This window comes from Arvicanthis niloticus, chromosome 30 (genome assembly GCF_011762505.2).
Source record: "Arvicanthis niloticus isolate mArvNil1 chromosome 30, mArvNil1.pat.X, whole genome shotgun sequence".
Lineage (NCBI taxonomy): Eukaryota > Metazoa > Chordata > Mammalia > Rodentia > Muridae > Arvicanthis > Arvicanthis niloticus.
This window is the reverse complement of record NC_133438.1, coordinates 8,770,905-8,794,760: the sequence shown is the minus strand read 5'-3', so window position 1 is coordinate 8,794,760 and position 23,856 is coordinate 8,770,905. Positions and strand designations below refer to the sequence as shown.

Sequence of the window (23,856 nt, the reverse complement as noted above, 5' to 3'; positions counted from 1 at the left end):
CTTGGTGTGTATATACATATACATATACTTATATATACATATACATATACATATACATATACATACTCTCTGTACTGTCTAAAGCCTCCCAGAAATGATGGAATTCTTGGTTATCAACATAGTCCTACCAGAATCCTTTCTTTCTATTGTCTTATTAGAGTTGTCTGGAAGTGGGACCAGTGTTACATTCTGCTTGTTCTCTTCAGGTCTCTTATCTTCTTTCTGGGCCAAGCATATTCATTCCACTACACTTAGTTCAGGTACCCTGGCTCCTGCTTAGATGTGGCTTGAAGGAACTGAGCCATGCAGATAGGATACCCTTTATCCTGTGGGTATGATAGCAGGTGAGTAGTGTGCTCCAGGATTCCTCTCTGCATAACCTATATCTAATGCTAGCTTAGAATTTCATGATAGAATTTATCTTTGAGTCACCATGTCTGGACATGCTGCTGAATTTTCTAAGCCTGCATAGGCTCTGCTTCATTTCTCCATCTTTATTCTGATAAAGTGCTTGTCCCTGTCCCACTGATACCCATCAGTCTCACATTCACAGGCTGCTTTCCACAGCTCCAGCTGTCAGGCTGACATGGACTTGCTCTGCAGACTTCTTATGCCTGTTGCCATCATAGACCAGAATTGTATATGATAACAGTATATAAAGAGCACGGTGTGAGCTGTCTTTTCATTGTGAATATTAACAACTTTGTGGATGTTTATGAATAATTAGGAAAGTCATATCAAGCAGAGGAGCCTTGATTCATGGAACACCTGAAACTGGCATCCCAGGAGTCTGTCCAGTGGGTTACAATCTCCAGATTCTTAAGGGGCAGCCAGAGACTTAAGTTTCCACTGTTTCCTGTTTCAGGTTCATTATCTTTGCTTCGGCAGCAATTAATAAATATTGTTATGTGTTCAAATTGTTTGAGTTCATGTTTCAGCAAACTGTAATGCTAAGAATACCTTAATGTTTTTAAATGATATTTTTTTTATTGCAGGGCTTTTGGTGTCCCTCTTGGTAGTTAGTAATAAAGAAACAGAGATATCTGTATATTATAAGGCTGTTTGCCTGGTTGCTGGGGCACTCCCTCAGGTAGCCTGTCTAACTTAACCTGCCATTGTATCTCTCCATGTGTCTCTCACTGCTCTATCTTTCTGTTCTTCTGTTCTGTCCAACTCTCCCTCAGTCTTTGCCTCCTCCTGCCTTCCCCAGCTCCAGCCTACAGCCTTTCTTGCTGTAATGCTACACTTACTTTGCATACAAAACAGCTATTACCATACTTGGAGAGATTCCTCCTCCATGACAGATTGCCTTTCTTTTGGGCAGGTGAGGAATGGACAAACATTTACACATCCTGCTAGCCTGTCAGTCCCAGCTCAGTAATTAACAATTCAGAACACAGTGATACACTTTCATAGCCAGTTGTTGCCATGTGTGGGTTATCTCAACATTTTCCTATTTATTGTATATGAGTGTCATTTTGCACTGAAATCCCTGAAAATTCTATAGAATGGTATGATTTCATGCTCTGTACCACACTACCCTGTCTAAGGTCTTAAATTTCCGAGTCCCACTATTTTTAGTACCAATATTCTAATTTGGATTTTGAATAAATACTTCCTGAACATTTCTCAGTATGTCAAAATGATGTTCTCACACACACTCTTGGGTAGTTCTAAGTTCTGCATTTACACATATACATTGTCTTATTCATAGGTTTTTTAGAGTTTCATGGTTTCTTTTTATTCGCATAGATGGATTCACGAGGAATTATGTTGAAGATAATTTTCTTACAACATTTGCGTGAGTTTTATTTCATGATGAATTTTCTGCTGTGTTTAAATCACAATGTTTAAAGAACTAGCATTGTTTAAAGAACTTAAGAAATATGTGAAATTTCATCGTTTTTGAGGAAGTGGTAGATTGGAATTTCTGAAGGAAAACAAGCCATAAGTACATCCTAAGTGGGGAGCACTGTTCAGAGATTCAAAGGAGCATGACTCCATGATTGGGTCTTAGCTTTAGTACAGAGGCATGTGTACACATAGCCCAGTTTGGCTGATGTCTCTCACTCACAGTTTGTAAGCATAGTTTCATTTGTCTCTCTGTAGTCTGCTCTCTCTCTCTCTCTCTCTCTCTCTCTCTCTCTCTCTTTCTCTCTCTCTCCCATGAATGTAACAAAAAACTGCTTCCTCTCTAAGGCTTCCTAAGGGTACATTCTATTTGTTTTGGTCCTTTAACAGGACCAAGTACTAGTAATGCAGTAGGCCTGGAACAGTGAGTACAAACAATCTATCCTAATTTAGTTGAAGCATACATATATTTCCTCTAACACCAATTTTCTGGCGTATATGAAATTTGGAGCAAAACCAAATGGGGTCATCACATGTTGCTTGAGGTTCACTTCCTGGAGAGACGCAAAATGAATGTGCATCTACTCATCCAAAATTGGAACTGTTACCAGAACCAAACATTCGTGCCACTGAAGTCCATCCATCTTGTTAAATCAATGAGCTTTATTGAAGTTACTTAATAGTATTATGGGGAAGGAGCCATTTATGGGAACACAAGTAACTCAAAGATGATTTCCATCATGACTCTAAGGTAGCATGGGATACAGGTTATGCACAGTGCTCACCTGCAATCATACCCACAGTTTAAAGGGTATCCCATCTTCCTGGCTCAGTTCCTTAAAGCCACATCTAAGCAGCTTGATTGGTGTGAATTTCTTCATGGGTGTTAAACATAGTGAATCCTATCAGATTGAGGGATTTTGTTGAAACTATGTTTAGTTCCACATTGTCATACTTCTGTGCCGAAGGCCAGCTTCAGCAACACAGGGTAAACTGAGGAGTGCTGACTGTGGAGTAAGCAACTGATCACTCTGTAGACTTTTCTCTGAGGGAATAAAGATTGACCACTGGTAGTGGCGCCCCTTTTAACTGGCAAGAAGTTCTCTAAGCTCTTTAAAATCTTTAGAGGACAAAGAGAATGAAAAGAGAAAAACACTAAAAATTATACATGCGCACGCACACAGGCACACATGCATGGACACGTGCACACACATGGCACACAGACACACAGACACACACACACACATACACATACACACACTGAGTGAATAAAACAAGTCAAGCTCCAATAACTTTACACATACATACATGTACATATAGACAGACAGACAAACATATTGGGTGGGTAGATCAAAGCTCCAAAAAGCTGCCTCAACCTATTTTACACATATACATATAAGCATATGCACGAATTTGGGGTATGGAGCAAACTAAAGAGCTGACTGTATCAACTTTATATTTTCTTTTATTCTTTTTAACCACCTAAGGCAGTGATCTCTAGGAAAATGATTTTTTTTATTGCCACAAGTTACATGCTTTCTAAAAACAATCACCATAAAACATATTCTACAAAAGCAGATTAAAATCATTACAACAGAAGTATTGACTATGTATTCTTCATTTAAGCTCATTCCTAACTAAACATTTTCCATCTGTCTTTCTTTCCAGAAGTTCATAACCCCAATGCAGTAATTCTTTTGTCATTGATTAAGAATGTTTAAGCAAGCCAGTTAATAGTAGCAAGATTTTTCCTATGCTTACTAGACAATTGGAATTTATTTACAACATTCAGATCATCATCTATGTTATAATTTATTTTTGAAGTCTTGTTCAGCTAGCCTGTCTAATCCTCTATTGTCGACTCTTATTCTCAGAATTTATTGCTTTCTATTCATCACGGTGTCATTTCATGGTACACACTGAAAGTTAGGGCCATATCTGTAGATCACAAGATGCATGAAGCCAGACCCAGAATCAATGGTTTGATCATTAACTTGTCCCAAGCCTATTTTTCTAGTCCAAGTATAATTCTATGCTTGTAACTCATGAAAGCTCACTGTACTCCTATTCCAACTTATGTAGCTCTTACTACAAGGGAGTGGGCACAGTCTGTTCTTAATTCTACCTTTATTATACCTAAGTGATCTCCTTAAACTTTATCAGTTACCCCAACTTTCACAAAGTTTTAAATCTAATCAGGAATTTTGTAAAATCATTAATTGATCCAACAATATTATTTTATTAAAAGTCATTGTCCTATTGATCTATGGGAAAGTTGTCCAATAGAGTGGGCTATCTCCCAAGAAGCTCACTTGCCCACTGCAGCTCCTCCTGCGTGGCACCCACCATTTTCAGAACTTTTCACAGTGCGAACTTTTGATGTTTCCTACGACCTGATCAGCACATAAAGGTCTCACAAGTTTCTTATGTTCACAGTGAATCTCTAGTGTGGAGCCTATGGTGGTCCATAAGGATGTAGCTTGGCTAAAGCCCGTGCCACTTTATTTACTATGGACAATTTTCTTTATGGTATGAATTTTCTGATGTTTTCAGAGGCATGAATGTTAGGTAAACACTTTGTCATATGCTTTACATTTTTATGGTTTCTCACCTCTGAATTTTCTCATGGAATCTAAGACATGAGGCAGTGGTAAAGGATTTCTCGCATTCTGCACATTTCTAAGATTTCTCTCCTGTTTCAGTTATCAGACCTTTTTAATAGATGAGGGAAGGGAGGGGAAATGGGGAAATGGGATGGCATCTGAAATGTAAATAAAATATCCAATAAAAAAATATAAAAAATATAGATGAGGGATCGGTAAACAATTTCCCACATTCCCTACTTTTCTTAGGTGTTTCTCCTGGGTGAATATTCTGATGGCTTCTAAGACCTGAACCAACTGAAAGGACTTCTCACATCCAGTGCATCCATAAGGTTTATCTCTTGTATAAATTGATGGCTCCTAATTTTTTAAAATTTAATTTATTTATTAATATTTTATTGTGTATTCACTTTATATCCCACTCAATGTACCCCCTCCCCTATCACCTTTTCCCACATTTTCCCCCTTCTCCTTCATGTTTTCCTCTGAACAGGCGAGAGCCCAACTGGGTATCTCTCTACCATGGTACTTCAAGTTGCTGCAAGGCTAGGAGTTTTCTCTCCCACTGACATCAGACAAAGCAACCTCCTAGAAGAGTATATCCCATGTACAAGCAATAGCTTTTGGGATAGCCTGTGCCAGTGGTTTGGGAATCACATCAAGACCAAGCCGCACTTCTGCTACATATGAGTGAGGAGGCCTAGGTCCAGCCTGTGTATCCTCTTCGGTTCAGACTCTGAGACAAGCAAGGGTCCAGTCTAGTTGACTGTTTTGGTCTTCCTGTGGATGTCCTATCCCCTTTGGGGCCAGCAATCCTTCCTCCTATACTTCTATAAGAGTTCCCAAGCTCCATCCACTGTTTGGCTGTGACTGTCTGTATCTGTCAGAGTCAGCTGCTTGATGGAGCCTCTCAAAGGACAGTATGCTTCTATCTGCAAGCATAACAGAGTATCCTTAATAATGTCAGGGATTGGTGCTTGCCTATGGGATGTGTCTCAAGTTGGGCCGGTTACTGGCCATTCCCTTGGTCCCTGCCCCATTCCCTTACTTATGGACAGGATAAATTTGAGGTTGAAAATTTTTGTGGATGGGTTGGTATCTCTCTGGCTCCACTGGAGATCCTGTTTGGTTACAAGAGATGGCCTCTTCAGGTTCATTATCCCCAATGTTGTGACTTACAGCTGATATCACCTCCATTGATAATTGGGTGCCTCCCTTATCCCAGGTCTCTGTCTCATCCTGAAGAGGACCCCACCTCTTCACCCCTGTCAGTTGGAGATTTTCATTCACTTTCATGGCCATCTGTCCATTGCTTCTATTCTGTTCTATCCACAGCTGATGCTGAGTCCCCTGTTTTCCTCCTCATTCTCCTTACATCCCAGTTCCCTCCCTCCATCTGTCTCTTATGACTATTTTATTCCTCCTTGTGAGATGTCCTGGATGTTCTTGTAGTAAATATTGGGATGAGGTCCTGGTGTGTCAGGCCTCTGATGAGTATCCTTTCTCTGTATGTTTCAGGGCCTGCAGGTTTGTATGGTTCAGGAGCCACAGATCCAGTGAAGGTGGGTGGAGAGGTTGCAGGAGAATTGAGGGACCCCTGTGCTAGCAGACTGCTCAGGGCAGCTTGGCTTCTCCAAGATGGCTCAGAGAGCAGGGAAGATGGGTGTGAGAAGGGAACCTCACCTGTGTGGTTCAGGAGACTCAGTTCTGATGAAAATGGGTTAAGAGGTAGTGGAAGAATTGATGTCTTCCTGGGATAGCTGCCTACTCTGGGCAATATGCCCATGCCTAGAGATCTCAGCAAGCAGGGACTATGGGAAGGGGAAGGGGAACTTACTAGTATTGGTCAGTATCTTGAGGTTTGGTGGATGTGGGGCAAAAGGTGGCAGGAGAATGGAAGTCTCCCTGGGGTCACAGGCTGCTCAGGACAGCTTGACTTGGCCCAGAGGGCTCAGTGAATAGATAAGATTGGATGGGAAAAAGAAGCTTACCTGTATGTTTCTAGAGTCTGATGAAGGTGGAGCAGAGGTAGTAAGAGAATGAAGGGCCCTCTGGGATAACATTCTGCTAAGGGCAGCTTGGCCTGCACGATAGGGCTCAGCCAGCGAGGAATATGGGAGTTGGAAAGGAATCTTACCTTTAGGGTTCAGAATCTGCAGGTCTAATGCAGGTGCAGGGAGAGGTGGCAGCAGAATCGAGGTCTCACTGGGATGTCAGGCTGTTCAGGGCAGCTTGGCTTGGCCCAGAGTGCTCTGCAAGCAGAGGAGATGGTTAAAAGAAGATGTTTCTGTATAAAACTGTTGCCACATTCATTGCATTTGTAAAGTTTCTCATGTATATGAATGTTTTTTTTTGTGTGTGTGTAATTTAAGAGCTGAATCAATGGTAAAGGATTTCTCACATTGGATTTATAAAGCTTCTCTCCTGTATGGATTGTCTAATGTCTCCTAAGTTGTTGTTTCTGGATATATCCTTTGGAACTTCTATTACACTTGGGATTTTCCTCTGCTGTATGAATTCCTCTGATGTTTTCTAATACTTGAGCATCGGGTGAAGGATTTATCATAATCATTACATTTGTAAGTTTCCTTTCCAGTAGATTCTGTATTGTTTTTCTAAATCTGATGCAGGATAAGAACAATTTCCACATTCTGTACAGTTGTTAGGTTTCTTTCCCATGATGCATGTAGCGCATATAGTTACATACATCAACGTCTACACGTGAGTTATGACATGCGAAAAGGCTTCCTGCATTCTGTACATTTATAAAGTTCTTCTACTGTATGAGTTGCTTTATGTCTACTAATGTTTGAACATGGCTTAAAGCCTCGTCCACATTTCTAGCATTGGTATGGTTTCTCTGCATTGTGTATTCGTTTAATGTGGGTTTATATTCAAAGTCAAAAGATTCTTTATTCTCTGTATCTTTATGTATTTCCTTTCTCCTGTGGATTCATATGTTTGTGTCTCATTGTATCCACTGTCCTGATGTATATTCATCATATTCTCACATTCTTCAGGGTTTTTATAATGAGCAAATGTGATATTCAGCCACAAGTGTTTTAGGCATCTATTGAAATGGTCATGTTTCTTCTGAGGATACATATTTGGTGTCTCACATTCATTAACTCATAAGTGTTAAAAGAGTCTTACATTCTTGGCATTACATCAGCTTGTATTTTGTTCTCATGTCACTTAGAGACAATCTCTTTATTTGTGTCCATCCTTGGAAACTGGTTCATGACTTTTATTTGTATGTATTCGGACTTAACTGCTTTTGGTGTTGAGGTAAACCTAGGTATGTGTGATGACTTTCTAGTGTTCCTTTTCTTTGTGTTTGATACTATTTTCTTCTTGTGGTATTAGAATAAGATTTGTCTAAAAGAAAGCATGACTATGTGCTGAATCTGTGTATTCCTCAGACATTGGTAAGGCAAACACTTCCTGCTTCAGTCTCAGCAGTGCTTAATGCCATTTTTAGGCTTATAACTTGGAACGTTGAATTGTTCACTTATTTCTAAGAGTTTGTCATTTTCTTCATAATTCCTTTGTGGTTTTGTGTGTGTGTGTGTGTGTGTGTGTGTGTGTGTGTGTGTGTGTGTGACTGATTTTCTACAGCACTGCATAAGGTATCATTGTTGTCCCTGGCAGACATGACAATGATCCCTGTTCAGCTCTAATTCTCTTACTTGGGGATTTACTTTTTTAGTTTGGCGTAGGGGAAAAATTCTTCGTCAGATATTTTGTCTCTTCATAGAACCAAGTCTGTGTTCTTGATTCATCAGAATGTCTTGAGTCTTTAGTGTGTGTGTGTGTGTGTGTGTGTGTGTGTGTGTGTGTGTGTGAGAGAGAGAGAGAGAGAGAGAGAGAGAGAGAGAATTTGTACACAACCTTACTAATATATTCCAATATACTATTTCAGATTGACTTGTTCTTATGTTTGTAAGCCTTCAGTACAAGTGTCACCTATTTAAGGACAAGGAAATGGGCTGATTGGAAGGAATTAGACATTGGCCAAAGACAAGGAAATGGGCTGCAGGCAGGAATTGGACATTAGGCTAGAATAAAGAAGTAATTACAGGCAGGAATCTAAATCTTAGGCTAGAACAAAGAAGTAATTTCAGGCAGAAATATAAACCTTTGGCAAGAACAAAGAAGTAGGATTCAGGCATGAAAATGATTTGAGGCTAGGACAGGGAAGTAGGCTCAGATATTTTGGTCATCCTGAGAAACCCTTAGAAATAGGGATCACAGAAGTGATCGTGGAACTTTGTTTATTGCCTTGCTTGTTCCTTGACTATTTGCATCTATTGTATTGCTAGTTCCTCAACCTATAGAACCGACCTTAATACTTGCATGTGATTAAAATATTAGAAAAGCAAAAGGAGGAGGAGGATGTATTAGGGGGTTTCTTGGGGGGTGGGGTGGGGAGAGGGGATAACATCTGAAATGTAAATAAATAAAATATCCAATAAAAAAATTACAAGAAAAACAAACCAAGTGGCGCTTATTGTTGTCAAATTGTCTCAGTGTTTCTTTGTCACCTCATTTTGGGGTTCCTGTGTCTTTTATAAGCTCAAACTCAGGGTTATACTATAAGAAAGTGTCCTCAATAATCCATGGAGTCTCTCACTGTTCATTGATTTGTTTCCAAAATAGATTAAGTAAGGAAACTGCTGTAGAGTTTTCTCAGCAGCTAAGAGCACCTGTTGCTCTTGCATTTTCTAAGGTTAGTTCCAAAGACATGCATGGTGACATAAGTCTTTTGTAACTCCGGTTCTAAAAGATCTACTTTCCTCTTATGGCCACTGCAGGCATTGCACGTAAGAAATGTAAAGACCGGGCTTGAGAGATGGCTCAGGAGTTAAGGGCATTGACTGCTCTTCCAGAGGTCCTGAGTTCAATTCCTAGCAACCACATGGTGACTCACAACCATCTGTAATGGGATCTGATTCCCTCTTCTGGTGTGTCTGAGGACAGCTACATTGTGCTCACATAAAATAAGTAAATAAATCTTTAAAAAAGAAAAGAAAAGAAAGACATGTAGAGACCTACATGCAAGCAAACACCTATACACATCACTTTAAAAAAAACAGTAAACAATCTTGGTATTATATAATGAGTCAAGTTAACAAAACAGGCAAGAATTTGGATGTTCCTCTGCTAATATGAGCAAGCATAAGTGTGGAGGTTGGATAAGTGATTTAAATGTTTAAGTGTTTAAATGTTATTTATTAAGAAATAAATGTCAAGTCAATGATTATATATATATGTTTTTATTGTTTTGGAAATATCATTTATGTTTTCATCATGTGTTTGATCAAATTTACCCACATCTTCTTCAGCTCCAGTTACCCAGTTCAATAATGTTCTTCACAACTCCACATTCCGAGTTTTTAAAAGTACTGAGACATATTAGCTTTATGTGTGTGAGCCACATCTCTAAAGAAAGCTTTCTCTCCCTCTTCTAGGGCAATAGTTAGTTACCCTCTGGTGTAACTACCAGTTATACCTCAGGTAGTGGTGTGATGATGCCTTTCACCCAGACTGGGATTTGAGCTAGGTTCATATTATCCAATGTTTTGACTGTACACACAGCTGCCATGGAATTGGTTATGTGGTACTATCAAGTGAGAGAGATATGTTATGATTGACATATGGTATGAGAGACATACCAGATCAGCTATGTCTGTTAACATTTTGTCTGAACCCTGAGTCCCATGTTTAAATGAACATGTTCATATCATACCAGCAGGGCTCCTTTGGGTGGCTTGGGAAAGGCACCATGAGTAAGGCATGGGTGGGAGACACGTCTGGCATGGAGGCAGCCCTGTGACTTCCCAGGACAGTGGGCCTGCAATATTGGGAAACAGGCAGTAACAGGACCAAGGGTGTGATGAGTTCTTTGTTGCAGTTCATCAGAACATGGATTCTGAAATTCTGCTGTGGCTGTCTTAACTCTGTCAGAAGATTTTAGATCATAAGAAATGGGGCTTATTTGATGTTTTTGTTCCTGTTATAATTTTGAGGATATTCGCAGGAACATGATGTCATAGAGGATTTGCCTTATCTATTGTCCAAAAACGTGGTTCTCAGGGACACTGAGACAATTACAAAGATCCTGGAGTTTAAACTCATCCATTATTTCTAACTCTGCTATTTTATGAGTTGCCTATTCAAGGGAGTGGCCGTTCTTCCTGGTGAAGTGGCATCCACAGAACTTTTTAGATGTTAGTCTCATAAGTAGCCAAGGTAGATTTGATGAATCAGGAAGTATTTTTTTTTTTATTAACCTAACAGCTAAAGGCTATGGTTGTAAACATTAACCTGTACTAAGGAAACTTTTTTATGCAGTTAATGTTCTGGGACTTACATGCATTCTAGGATGCAAATGGCACATTCTGAAATGTTTCCTATCTGGGTATGGAGTTTGGTAACGCTACTTCTCACCCAACTCTGTATAGCAGTTTTTGAGACTATGAATGCTACAACCAGGGAGTCCTTATATATTGGTAGACAGTGTGAATGCTCTAATCTAAGTTGGGTTGTTTTGTTTTTTGTTTGTTTGTTTGGTTTTTGGTTTTGTTTTTTTTTTTTTTCCTTACGAAAGGTCCACTTGCTTTCTGAATCTCCCATATTGATCCTTTAAATTTTTCTCTGTCCTTCTTGACGTGTATAGTCACTGATGGAAGCACTGTGTGGGCTTAGTCCTGATTAGAGGAGAAATGTTCCAATTGTGTTTTTTTTGTTTTTTTGTTTTTTTTGTTTTTTTTTTTGGTACTGTTTCTCTAGTTGTGGTTCTCTTTGTTTTTATGATTCTGACATGTGTTCCCGCTGTTCTCACACTCTTGAGAGCTTCTATACTCAGCAAATGTCATATTTTGCCACAGGGCTTTTTATGTATATATTGACATAATCATTTTGCTTCTCTCTTTGTATCTACATCTCTGAAGTCTTACATTGATTAGTTTGTAGGTGCTGAAACAGTCTTGTGTTCTGGTGAGAACTCAGCTTTCCTTCTATTTCTATGGAATTTAGAGACAATCTCTGTGTCACTGTAAATCCTGGCAACTAATCTGTGATTTTTCTTTGCATATAATGGTTTGAGTTCCCCTACTTTGGGCACTGAGATAAAGCTAGCTGTGTGATCACTTTCTACTGTTCATATTCTTTGTGTTTCAGCCAATATTCTCTTTTTGACATCAGTATAAGCTTTGTCTAAGAAAAGGAGAATTCCATGCAAATCCGTCCAGTCCTCAGACACAGAAGAAAGTTCTTCCTGATTCAGTCTCAGCACTCGTTTGATGAATATTCTAGTAATATACTATAGGAGGTTGATTTGTTCATTTTCTTTTATGAACTCATCATTTCTTGTTCACTTCTGATTTATTCTTATATGACTTTCCACAGCACTGCATAATGTAGCACTGACGTCATTGTCATACATTGCAGTGTTGCATTTATATCTCTTGTTCTAATGCACAGAGAGTCATGCTTTTAGTTTCATTTAAGTGAACAATTTTTTGTCAGTACATTAGTCTCTGCACAGAGACAAGTCTGTTGTGTTGAATGATTATATTATCTTTGATCCTATTTCATTAATTTCTATATAACCTTTATAATATCTTTGTACATTCTACTAAAGATTGACTGTTTTACATACTTTTAAGCCCTGAGTTATGTAGTTATGGGTTTTACCAGCCAGTGCCTTAATACCAGTGTATTAAGAGTATTATCAGATTGGAGATTTCTAGTGGAATGTTTGTAGTTTTTGAATTGAATAATCATGTTTCACAAATTATTTGGGAATAATTTGGGAAATTTGGGAAGTAATTTGGGAAAAACATGCATCTAAGTTTTCATTAAAATGTTCTAAGTCTTACTTGCTCTTTGTAAGCAGGGATAACACTGTTATGAGTTAGTGTGAAGCCATTGCACATCCTTTTTTTTTTCTTCTGAGTGCAGTTGAATGATGGAGGCTGGGTTCAAATTATGGAATGATAGGTTAGAATGTTGGCTATCTTGATTATGCTGAGGTATGTTCCTTCTGTTCTCATGTTCTTCAGTGCTCTTATTATGAACCAATGTGAGATTTTGCCCCAGGCCTTTCATGGGTATGTTGACAGGGTTGTGTGTCTTTCCTCACTGATTTTACGTATTTTGTGCCTTGGATAGTTTGTTTTGTGGTTCTTGAAAAACTCTTAGATCATTGGAATGAAAAAAGTTTGTTCCCCTTCTGTATGAGTTAGAGAGAATGTATGTGTCAATGTACATCCTTGCAACTATTCTATGTTTTTTTTTTCTTTAAAAAATTTTTTAGTTCATCTCTTTTTCTTAAAGTCAAGGTAAAGTCAGCTTTGTGTGATGACTGTCTAACTTCCCATTTCTTTCAGTATTCTGCAATATCTTCTGTGCAAGATTCCTCCAGTCCCACGGGGTGTTGAACTAGGATCCGGAGGACCTGAAAGAGAGAACTGGGGGACAGGGGTACACAAAGAACAACAGCCTGTCTGTAAATCTGATCAGACTGTAATTTTAATTTTTTCACACGGGGGGTTATATACACATAGAGGCAGGATGTGGGGAGGGGGATGATGCAGGGTCTTCTTTGTTTCTGGGGAGCACAGATGTTCTCAGGGGGAATGCAGATGTCTTTCAGAACAGGATATTGGCTGGGTGAAAAGTTCACAGAAGAAGCCGGGCAGAACAGGTCACTATATACCTGTCCATAAAAATCTATTATTCATTTACACTTATCTAAGTTAGTACTTCCCAAAGTTACCTGTCCATATGATCTATTGTTCATTTGTTCTTACCTAGGCTGGTACTTTCCTACTAAAGCTACCTGTCCATGAGATCTGTTGTTCATTTGTTCTTATCCAGGCTGGTACTTTTCCATGAGGGCTACCTGTCTACACGATCTATAGCTATCTGTTCTGGGATTAGTGCTTTCCCACAGAGACCAACACTTTGTGTCAGTAGGCATGCATGGCTGACTTAGGCCTATGGCTTACTTAGGCCCATGGCTGACTTAGGTCCGTGGCTGACTTAGGCCATTAATGTATAAGCAAGGTCGCTTCCAACACGAGATTATTATAGGTTTTTCTAAAATCATTGGAGAATTCATTGCTCAATCTGTCCAGACTTCAAACATTGTTAGTGGAGACAGCGTATCAGCACTTGCTCATCACCTGGCCTAATTTTATGTCATAAAAGGTTGATATTCACTTGTTTCTAGAAAAATCATCCTTTTCCCTCTTCAATTCTCATTAATTTTGTATGACTTTCTACACAATGACATCCATTTGCTATTTTCCATATCACCCTAAACAACCTAGTCAGTGGCATAGAAAGAGACCATCCAAGTGGTTGTTAAATGTCTGGAGAAGTATTTAATATGAGAACAACATAGGGTAAATAAAATACACATGCTACTATCATGGTCATGACAACTTTGTGTAGTAATACTGTTTCAATATTGAAAATAAGTTCTTATTTTTAAGACATACATAAACATATAAATACACACATAAATGTTTATATGTGTGTATAGTATATACATATATATATGTATATATATTTACATATATGTGTATGGCTGTGTATAAATGTATATGTATAGGTATATATAACATGAAACCCATCAGAGAGTTTCTGCCATGCCTGCCTCTTGGTGATTCTGCCATGGCATTGCCTAGAACAATTCTCAGCCTGAGGGTCTTGACCCTGTGTGTGTTGTGGGGGAAGCCCAGAGGAGGGGTTCAGTTGACACTTTCACAGGGGTCATGTAAGTCTACCATAAGTCATAGATTTTTGATGGTCTTAGGAACTGAAATGCCACTCCACTGTCAATCTACAGGTGGGCCTGCCACATGTACATACATTAACTCATGAGTTCCTTATACTGTATTAAAAGATTTCAGCATTAGAAAGGCCTAGAACCACTGGCTTAGAACTTTTAGCACATGGACATGCCACTTAAAGACAGGTGTGTCCTGACTTGTAATATTTCCATATTAATAGGTTCACGTGGATTTCAGTGGCCAATATTCTTGCACAAAGGTATGCATGCAACTTAGAAAAGAATTTATTGTTGAAAGGAAGAGTAATTGGAAAGATACATTTTACCTCAGAAACAATGTAAAGCCTTCTTAGATGTGATGGAAATGGTTGTAACTCGACCTGATGATGATTTATCAATTTGAGCAAAAAATGCTATTTGACAGGTAGCATCTGTGTCTGTACAAGACAACAGGACACACATGGAAAAGAGATGTACTGTATCTGCCGGGTAGAAGGAAATGAAACATGACCAAAGGGTCATATATTGGGTTCTAATGTGATAGCTAATGAACTTTATTTAATGCTAGGCATCCATCTTACGGCCCCACTAGCCATTTGCTTCTGACTCTAGTTCTTGAATCATACATTCCCAGTAAAATTCGTGAGTAGTAGTTTTTTTGAAGCTGGTTTACATATACTTTATATCTGTTCATGGTACCTGCTAAGGTTTGAAAAATGCCACAGACCGTACTAATTTTCCTTGCCACATTAAATATACCATTCCATGCTCTCCTGTCTGTAGGAATGTTGTCAAGTTTACTGGTATATTTTCCTTTTTATGTTCTTATATGGTTTAGCATTGTTCATAACAGAGTTGTATTTATTTTAGCTTTTAATTTTTTGAGAAGAGTGACAAGAAGAATGAATGCTTCTCTCATAAATGCTCCTCAGGTTAGTGCCCTTTCCACATTTCTTTGAAATCTCTATTAGTCTTTAAACCATCTGAGACTTTAGTTCTCTACCTCTGGTAATGTTATCTAAAGTGTTTCGTTTCTGTAATTTATCTTTGTTCTTCTCCAGTGATCAAAATTGAGACTTTAGATCTTTCACTTCAAATGGGACAAGCACAGCCTTGTGCCTTTTGTATTTTCACTGAATTTTATCCTGTGAGGACATAAATTTCCAAGGACTGAAGACCTTAAGATCTGATAGAGAATCTACTGCAAATGATTCTCAATGAATATATTGATAGCTAATTTCTACATTGGATGAACTTGTGCCCTTTTATATTACTGGAGAATGAAGGTCTCAGGTGCTTTTTCAGGAATGTTTAAATTTCTAGAAACAAGCTTGTGGATCTGGATAGGCAAATATATGGAAGAGTAGAGTTTATGAGAAAGTAGAATTAGAATACACTCACTCTCTTGAATCCTAATACCTAATATCTGCTCCGTAGAGGCACAGATGATGGAAGGACTATGTGGCTCTCTCTTGCCATAATATTGATGTGTTTTTAGGGAATGCAGATTGTAGTATTCTAGTATCTCTTTGGCATTTTGTGTCACACAATAATCATGGACTTGTTGACACATGAAATCTCTTTGTCTCTGGAGAGTCTGACCAGTGCTCAGTGTGGTAAGTTCTCAATATACAGATGATTATTTTCTATTTCTCCTTTGTTTCATCATTTTTAGGAGTAGTGTAAACACTACAGTGTGTACCTTTTTATTACAGCACATGGAATGTATTAGTAAGATTTTTCTAGAGAGTATTGCCTTGGTACTTTGTATAAGCCATGAAATTTTGATCATTACTGAATGTCCCTCTTAATTTTTCTCTTCTCTTCTTTAATGGAAACAATGTTCCATCCTTCATATGTTTTTTTCTCTCTCTTCCAGGCTATGTATTACATGGGGGGGGGAACTCTGAAGGGCTGTGGTGCTGTTTCTTTACAATAATATTGTTTTCACATGTTTGAGTATTTAAGTGTTTATCTGCATGTTTTTATGTGCACTGAGTGACACATTATGCCCGTGAATCCCTGAGTTTTACATCAAGCTCTTGGGACTGAAGTCAGGCATGGTAGTTAACTGCAGTGTGTGTAGAAAGAAAAGAAAATTAAAAGATTCAAGTTTTCACTTAAGTCCATTTCACTAGCAATAATATATTTAAAATAGTTAGTAATTCTCTCAATTTAAAAACAAAATTTGATGAAAGAAAATTATTCTCCATCTGAGTGCATTGCCACATATACCATTTATTTATACATAAATGTCTGCCGAGAGCCAGCCCGGCTCTAAGAGTGTAGTGGCAGGGGCACAGAGTAGAACTCTGGTGATGGCTTTTGAGTCTGAGGGTCTCAGGGTTTTCTGACTCTCTGACCTGTACTGCAATGCTGATGATAACTTCTAAAAAGTCCTAAAAACTTTTTCTAAGGGTAAAAGACTGCAGGCTTAGGTGATTAACACCTGTATCCTAACATCAGAGAACTAGGCAAACAGCCTTTGCACTCTCAGCAGGAACTGCTGGGCTCTAATTTACCTCTGCTAGTCTGAGGTTGCAGGAAGAAAAGACACTTAGAGAAGTTGCTATAGAATTTATTAAATGTAAAAAGTATCCTATGAAAGCTATTTGAGGGGAAAGGTGGAAATGTCCTAAGTGGGGAAAAGAAAAAAATTCTAACAAAGGAAAAATTCTAAAGGAAAAATTCTAGGCAGAGGAAAAGGAAAGGAGAGGATGAACAGCTCCTAACAAACATCTACATCTACGACTACTCTACTGCTACTGCTAACGACTATGACTACTACTCTGTTTGTCTTTGTCTTCAGTACTTATGCATCTTTCAGAGTACATGGTCACATGTTACAAAGTTCATCACAAGTTCATACCAAAATTCAAATAATAAATTGAAATAGAAGTTTACAACACAGAATGTTTACATGAATATGCATTAGGAGCAATTATCTAGCCAAACGTTTATCACCTGTCTAGCTCCACAGGTTCACCGAAGGTTTAAAACTGCAACTAACAAATTAGTGAAGTTTTGTATAGATAAACCAAGGCAATATTTTCTCTTCTGTCCTGGTACCTATAATAAATTGTGAGTTTGCCTTTTAGTGATCTTGGTTAATTGTTTTACAACTTCTTGGAATGTGCTCTGAGCAAGAGAAAGTCTGGTTACTATCTCTCTAGGGGCAATTAACTGATAACACTCCAGAGACTGGCAGAGTTCTCACTGCAGTTTTGACTATGCATGAGGGACTTAATAGCAGTCCCATTATAAAAGAGCTTAATAATCATTGATATAATTTTAGAAATTTTTATAGGATCATCATTAAGACTTAAGAAGTCATCTATTTGTCTATATAGTATCACTACAAGAGAGTACATCTTTGGGGATCTGCAGAGATCTGCTCCAAAGGGGTGTGCTATTGCTTAGTAATTGTTACATATGTTTAATAATAATAGGAAAATCATATTAATAGCAGGAATTTTTCCTAAAATTATGTCCGTCAGAGCCTTGCTTAATGTGGCACACTCGTCACAGATTATATAATAATCCAAGGCAAGCATTTCAGGATGATCATCTGCTAATTATTAGCTTGTCCCATTATTGCTCCTGACACATGTCTAATTACTTTGTAGTTAAAGACCATATAGAATTTATGAAATTGTTATTATCTGTATTGCATGTCAACATTGAAAAAACTGTAAATAATTTTAATGTTCTCTAATACTGTTTTTCTTTTATATATTTTAATGTTGTGAATATAGTGTCATAAAACATCTTTATAAAGTACTTTATTCTGTGTGTCCTTTGGAATATTGAATGTGTTCACTGGTATTACACTTTTTTTTCCGTTTAAAAAAAAAAGTGTAGTTCTTGATTCATCCAACAATTCTGTGTTTCACTTTCTATCTCTTTGCTCTAGAAAGGGTACAGCATTGTACCTAGCCCTCAGGATGCTGTTGACTAAGAATTTTAGAATACAGTCAGGTGAGACCCAGCTGCAGACAGGATTGATATAATGTCCATGCTTGAGCAAGGCTGATAGCTGTAGAATTTAGAAACACAGTTTTACTCATTGTAATTTAACCATCTGTGATGTTTGATTCTGGTTGACAACAACCCTATAATTCATAGTGGTAAATTCCAGCATCTAGATCTCACATGTTATAATCCCTAAAAGTTTCCTATTTATGATTCCATTATGTAATTGTGTTTTAAAGAAAAGGAAAATACAATAAACACTAAAACTAAGGTAGGTAACATCTTTTATTAAAATTAAATTTCACTTCCTTTTATGTATGTTAGTGCATTTACCTGAATGTATGCATATGTGCTATATATTCCTTCAGCCTGTTGAGTTCAGAAGAGAGCACCAGATTTTAAAGGATTAGAAATAAAAATCTGCTGTGTAGTTCATGTGGGTGCTGGGAAACAATTTAGGATTACAGAATTCAAACTGCACACAAATTTTCAAATGAAGTGATGGTAGCATATTCATCTGTTGCTAAGGTCTTAGAAAACTAAGACCAAAAATTCATGAAGGAGAGAGACCTTAAGAATGTACTCAATATAGTATGTCATTGTCTGCATTGTCTCATAAGAGCAGCAATGCTTAACTTCTGACACATTTCTATAGCACTTCTAGATGTTGTTTGTCCTTGAATATTTCCCATGACTCATATTTATCACAGCATGACTCTTATTCTTTAGGTCTGTTTCATCTACGAAAATATTTTTGTCCAATAGCACATGATAAACTGGTAATTTTCTATTACAGGGTCAGTTAACATTCAAGGATGTGGCTGTGGACTTCTCACAGGAGGAATGGGAAAGTCTTGACTGTGCTCAGAGGACATTGTACATGGATGTGATGTTGGAGAATTACAACAATCTGCTTTTTGTGGGTAAGAATAGCCTTCTTCTAAAATTCCTGAATCATTCTTTGATTTTATCTAGTGTTTATATATAAACTCTCTGACATGTCTAGAGACTCCCAGAATAAGGGAAATTCTGGATAGCAACGTAAGTTCTTCATTGTGTTTTCTTTACATTTTTCTCCACTCTTTAGAAGACGATCCAGTATTGTATTCTGTGTAATCTCTCAACATTGTATCTACTATTAATCAAAAATTCAACGTTCAATAAAACCTGAATATTAGGAGGAAGAAAATATATTGCCACACCTGTTATTGCCACACCTGTAATAATTGGAATATTCTAATTTTACTGTTGCACTTAAGTCTTCAATTGTTTATGAATTTTTAAAATGATCTAAATAGAAAAAGAGCTGTTGGTTGAGAGAATTTTATTGTTGCTTATTTATTTAGTTTTTGTCCTGTGGTTTCTATGTTTAATTCTGGTACAGCATAGCCTTTATATCATGAGTTCCATGCCAGTGTAGATTACATAATGAATTCCTACCTGACCAAAGCTACATTGTGTTACTCTGTCACAAAACATAAACAAGAAAATAGAGAAACTGTTTTTTACATGATCCTTCAGAGAGCTCCTTTCTATAGATGCTTCCTCACCTATTCTTTTCACCTTTTGCAAAGCACAGTGTTTAAATAAGATATAGAACTCTATTGTTTCATGTCATTTCCTATAGATGGGATTTGAGGTTGTTCTAACCATCCATGGTATGATTGTGTAACAGGAAAGACCATTTTTGAGAGCTCTATCTTTGAGATCACTAATTTACATTAGAAAATTTCAGGGAATGTGGTGGTATATTGTCTTGTTCATCTACTAATCCCTGTTGTCTCTAATTTCATTTTGTTTTTCAGAGAATCATGTCATGTGCCATAAATATGAGAACATCTTAGATCAAGACCTACAACATATTGTCCACGAGCATGTGAATATCCAAGTGAAGTCTTATAAATGTCATGAGCTTGTTAAAATCATTCATGAATCCACCCAAAGTGCACCTTATAAAACTAACATCAGGGATACATCGGTTGAATCATCAAACGTAAGCAGGCTTGAAACTGGAAACAACAGAGAACCTTGCAAATATAAATACCCTGTAAACTGTTTAAATTCCTGCTCTACCATTAGTTTAATTCAGGGAATCCACAGAGGAAAGAAAGAATACAATGGTACAGAACTTGATAAGGATTTTGACTCTAAACAAAAACTAATTCAGAAACAAACCAATAATAGAAAGAAACCGTACAAATGTAATGACTGTGCCAAATGTTTCACCAAGAAATGCAAACTTACACAACATCAGACAATTCATACTGGAGAGAAGCCTTACAAATGTAGTGAGTGTGACAAATACTTTACCCAAAAATACAGTCTTATTATTCATCACAGAAATCACACAGGAAAGAAACCTTACAGATGTAGTGAATGTAACAAATGCTTCACCCACAAAGGCTATCTTGGAAAACATCAGAGAATTCATACAGGAAAGAGACCTTACAAATGCAGTGAATGTGACAAATGCTTCACCCAAGTTGGTGATCTTAGAAAACATCAGAGAATTCATACAGGAGAAAAACCTTACAAATGCAATGAATGTGACAAATGCTTTAGCTACAAAAGTGGCCTTAGAAGTCATCAGATTATCCACACAGGAGAGAAACCTTACAAATGTAGTGAATGTGACAAATGCTTTACCCACAAAGGCGATCTCAGAAGACATCAGAGTATTCATACGGGAGAAAAACCTTACAAATGTAGTGAGTGTGACAAAGGCTTTACCCAAAAATGCAGTCTCATCATTCATCAGATAATTCATACAGGAGATAAAGGTTACAAATGTAGTAAATGTGACAAATCCTTTACCCTCAAAAGTGATCTTATTATTCATCAGAGAATTCACACAGGAGAAAAACTTTACAGATGTATTGAATGTGACAAATACTTTACCAAGAAATATCGTCTTAGAATTCATCAGAGAGTACATTCAGGAGAGAAACCTTACAAATGTAGTGAATGTGACAAGTGTTTTACCCTGAAAGGCAATCTTAGAATTCATGAGCGAATTCATACAGGAGAGAAACCTTATAAATGTAGTGAGTGTGACAAATTCTTTACTCAAAAATGCAGTCTTATTATTCATCAGAGAATTCACGCAGGAGAAAAACCCTACAAATGTAATGAATGTGACAAATGCTTTACCCGCAAAAGCAGTCTTCGTATTCATCAGAGAATTCATCTAGGAGAGAAACTTTACAAATGCTGTGAATGTGACAAATGCTTTACTGACAAATATTGTCTTAGAAGTCATCAGAGAATACATTCCGGAAATCAACCTTATAAATGTAGTGAATGTGACAAATGTTTTACCCTGAAAGCCAGGCTCAGCAGTCATCAGAAAATTCATACAGATAAGAAACCTTACAAATGTAGTGAATGTGCCAAATACTTTACCCAAAAAGGCAGTCTTATTATTCATCAAAGAATTCATACAGGAGAGAAACCTTACAAATGTAGTGAATGTGATAAATGCTTTACCCGCAAAAGCAGTCTTAATATTCATCAGAGAGTTCATACAGGAGAGAAGCCTTACAAATGTAGTGAATGTGACAAATGCTTTTCCCACAAAGGCGATCTTAGAAAACATCAGAGAATTCATACAAGAGAAAAACCGTTACAAATATGAATGTGACATATGATTTCCCCCAAAATTCAGTCTTCTTATTCATCAGAGATTTCATACAGGAGAGAAGTCTTTCAAATGTAATGAATGTGACAAATACTTTACCTGCAAAAGTAGTCTTAGAATTCATCAGAGAATTCATGCAGGAGAAAAACCTTAAAAATATAGTGAATGTGATGAATTCTTTAGCCAGAAACAATCTTAGCACTCATCAGAGAATGCATACAGTAGATAAACTTAACAAATGAAGTGAATGAGAAAAACCATTCCCAAGGAATATCATATTTGAATTTATCAGAGAATACTTATAAGAGAGTACTTATAAATGTATTAAATGTACAAACTGTTTACTGTTGGTTCATCAAAGAACACATACAGGACAAAAACCTTAGACATGTATGAGGATAGATCTTTATCCAAATATCAGATCAAAGAAAATATCTGGAAATTTATAGTCAGAAAAACGTGTCCACTGGAAAAAATGGGGCATGTGCTTTATCCAAGCTGTATCATTTCCAACACTTGAGGCTCCACACTGAAGAATTACTTATTATGTATATGAGAAATTTGTGAAGAGATTAATGCTCAAATCTTAGAAACTATCCAGGGTTTATTCTGGGAGAAACTGAAAATGTTACAATGAAGGAAATATTTCATTAAAAGTTTTTACTTGTTCACTTTCAACTTTGTCATAATGAAGACATGATGGAGAAGGTAGAATATGGAATTGTGTAAAGTTTCCTGCAGACCGAAATGATCTATTTCAAAGAGCAGCTAGGAAATACTTGCCTCAAACTAGCAAATGAAACTGACAGTATTCTGTTTCCTTAAGTCAAATTAAGATACTCAGACAAACTATACTTTTAAAAAGAGGATTTGACAAACTAAGCCATAAATATAGGATGTTCTTTATCCTGTAGATATTCCTAGAAATAGGCAGTTTACTCCCAGAGTCCAGTATTCATAATCTATCATATGATGGTTTTAAATTTCAGAGTAACAATTGTCATTTAGTCACTCAGGCTCTCATTTACACAGGCACAAACCAGAGACATAACAGAGATCCACACTTGTGCGCCGGCTTGCAGGCCTACATCATTTTTCCACAGGTGGTGGACAACACGTGCAGAGCTAGCTTCAAGATCGCCCCCCTGCTGCAAAAAACATGAGTAACATCTCTCTCCATCCTCCTCTCTCTCATATTCCTGGCTAACATCTTTTCTCCAATTCTCAGCTACCACTAACTCCTGCCTAGTTCACAAGACTAGGAAAGTCTCTCTATTTCCCCCTCCCCTCTCCTCACCACGTGTTCTCCAGCTCAAGGGCAAGGTGGCTCCCTTGTCCCCTGAAGACCCCCAAACTCGGGAGACACTTACTCAAATATCGGAAAATCACGGCCACCCAAAAATCAAGACAGTGTACCTGGATGCAATCAACAGAGGTTTATTAGGGAGTGAGAGTTGACTAGCCAACGTTCAGACTGCAGACTCACGCAAGAGCAGAGTGTGACAAATTGGCAGGCTGGCTGAAGAACTATAATAAAGGGGAAAACCACAAACCAGGGGAGTGAGGAGGGGGTTAAGGGTTGTCAAGGATACATAACATAAAAATAGCAGAACATTCCAGAGGAACCCACCCTAAACAATCTATCGTCATGAAAGTCACTCTGTACACTCATTCTTCTCAAAAATGTGATTTTACCATGTCACTGTGCCCTACCCTGTCACCAACTATTTATTAAGTATTCCTCACTTGCTTCAGCCACAGAGCCACAGCCCGGTGGTCATTGTGTTTCATCACCTGAATTACTTTCATCCTTTACAACCAATTCCTGAAACTGGCCTGGCTTGTTTCAGAGAAAATTTTCCCTGTCCCTAAAAGAACTTAAAAAGAATCTATATACTTATATTCTATAAAAATTATCTTTATAATTTTTCATTCTTCATCCCCACTTTTCCTATCCCCCCAGCGCCCTGCCAGGCAGGCAGCAAGTTCCA

The 23,856-nt window shown here is 37.6% G+C and overlaps 1 protein-coding gene across 1 annotated transcript in view; it reads left to right on the top strand.

Moving 5' to 3' along the window:
• The window catches only part of LOC143440922 (uncharacterized), a 30,304-nt gene extending 7,770 nt beyond the window's left edge, over positions 1-22,534 (top strand). The window contains exons 4-6 of the mRNA XM_076927847.1: positions 15,127-15,188; positions 19,025-19,151; positions 20,034-22,534. Of these exons, the coding sequence (XP_076783962.1) occupies positions 15,159-15,188; positions 19,025-19,151; positions 20,034-21,862 (1,986 nt within the window). The 5' untranslated portion in view covers positions 15,127-15,158 and the 3' untranslated portion in view covers positions 21,863-22,534. The remainder of the gene's footprint in view (positions 1-15,126; positions 15,189-19,024; positions 19,152-20,033) is intronic.
• The last annotated feature ends 1,322 nt before the right edge of the window (positions 22,535-23,856 follow it).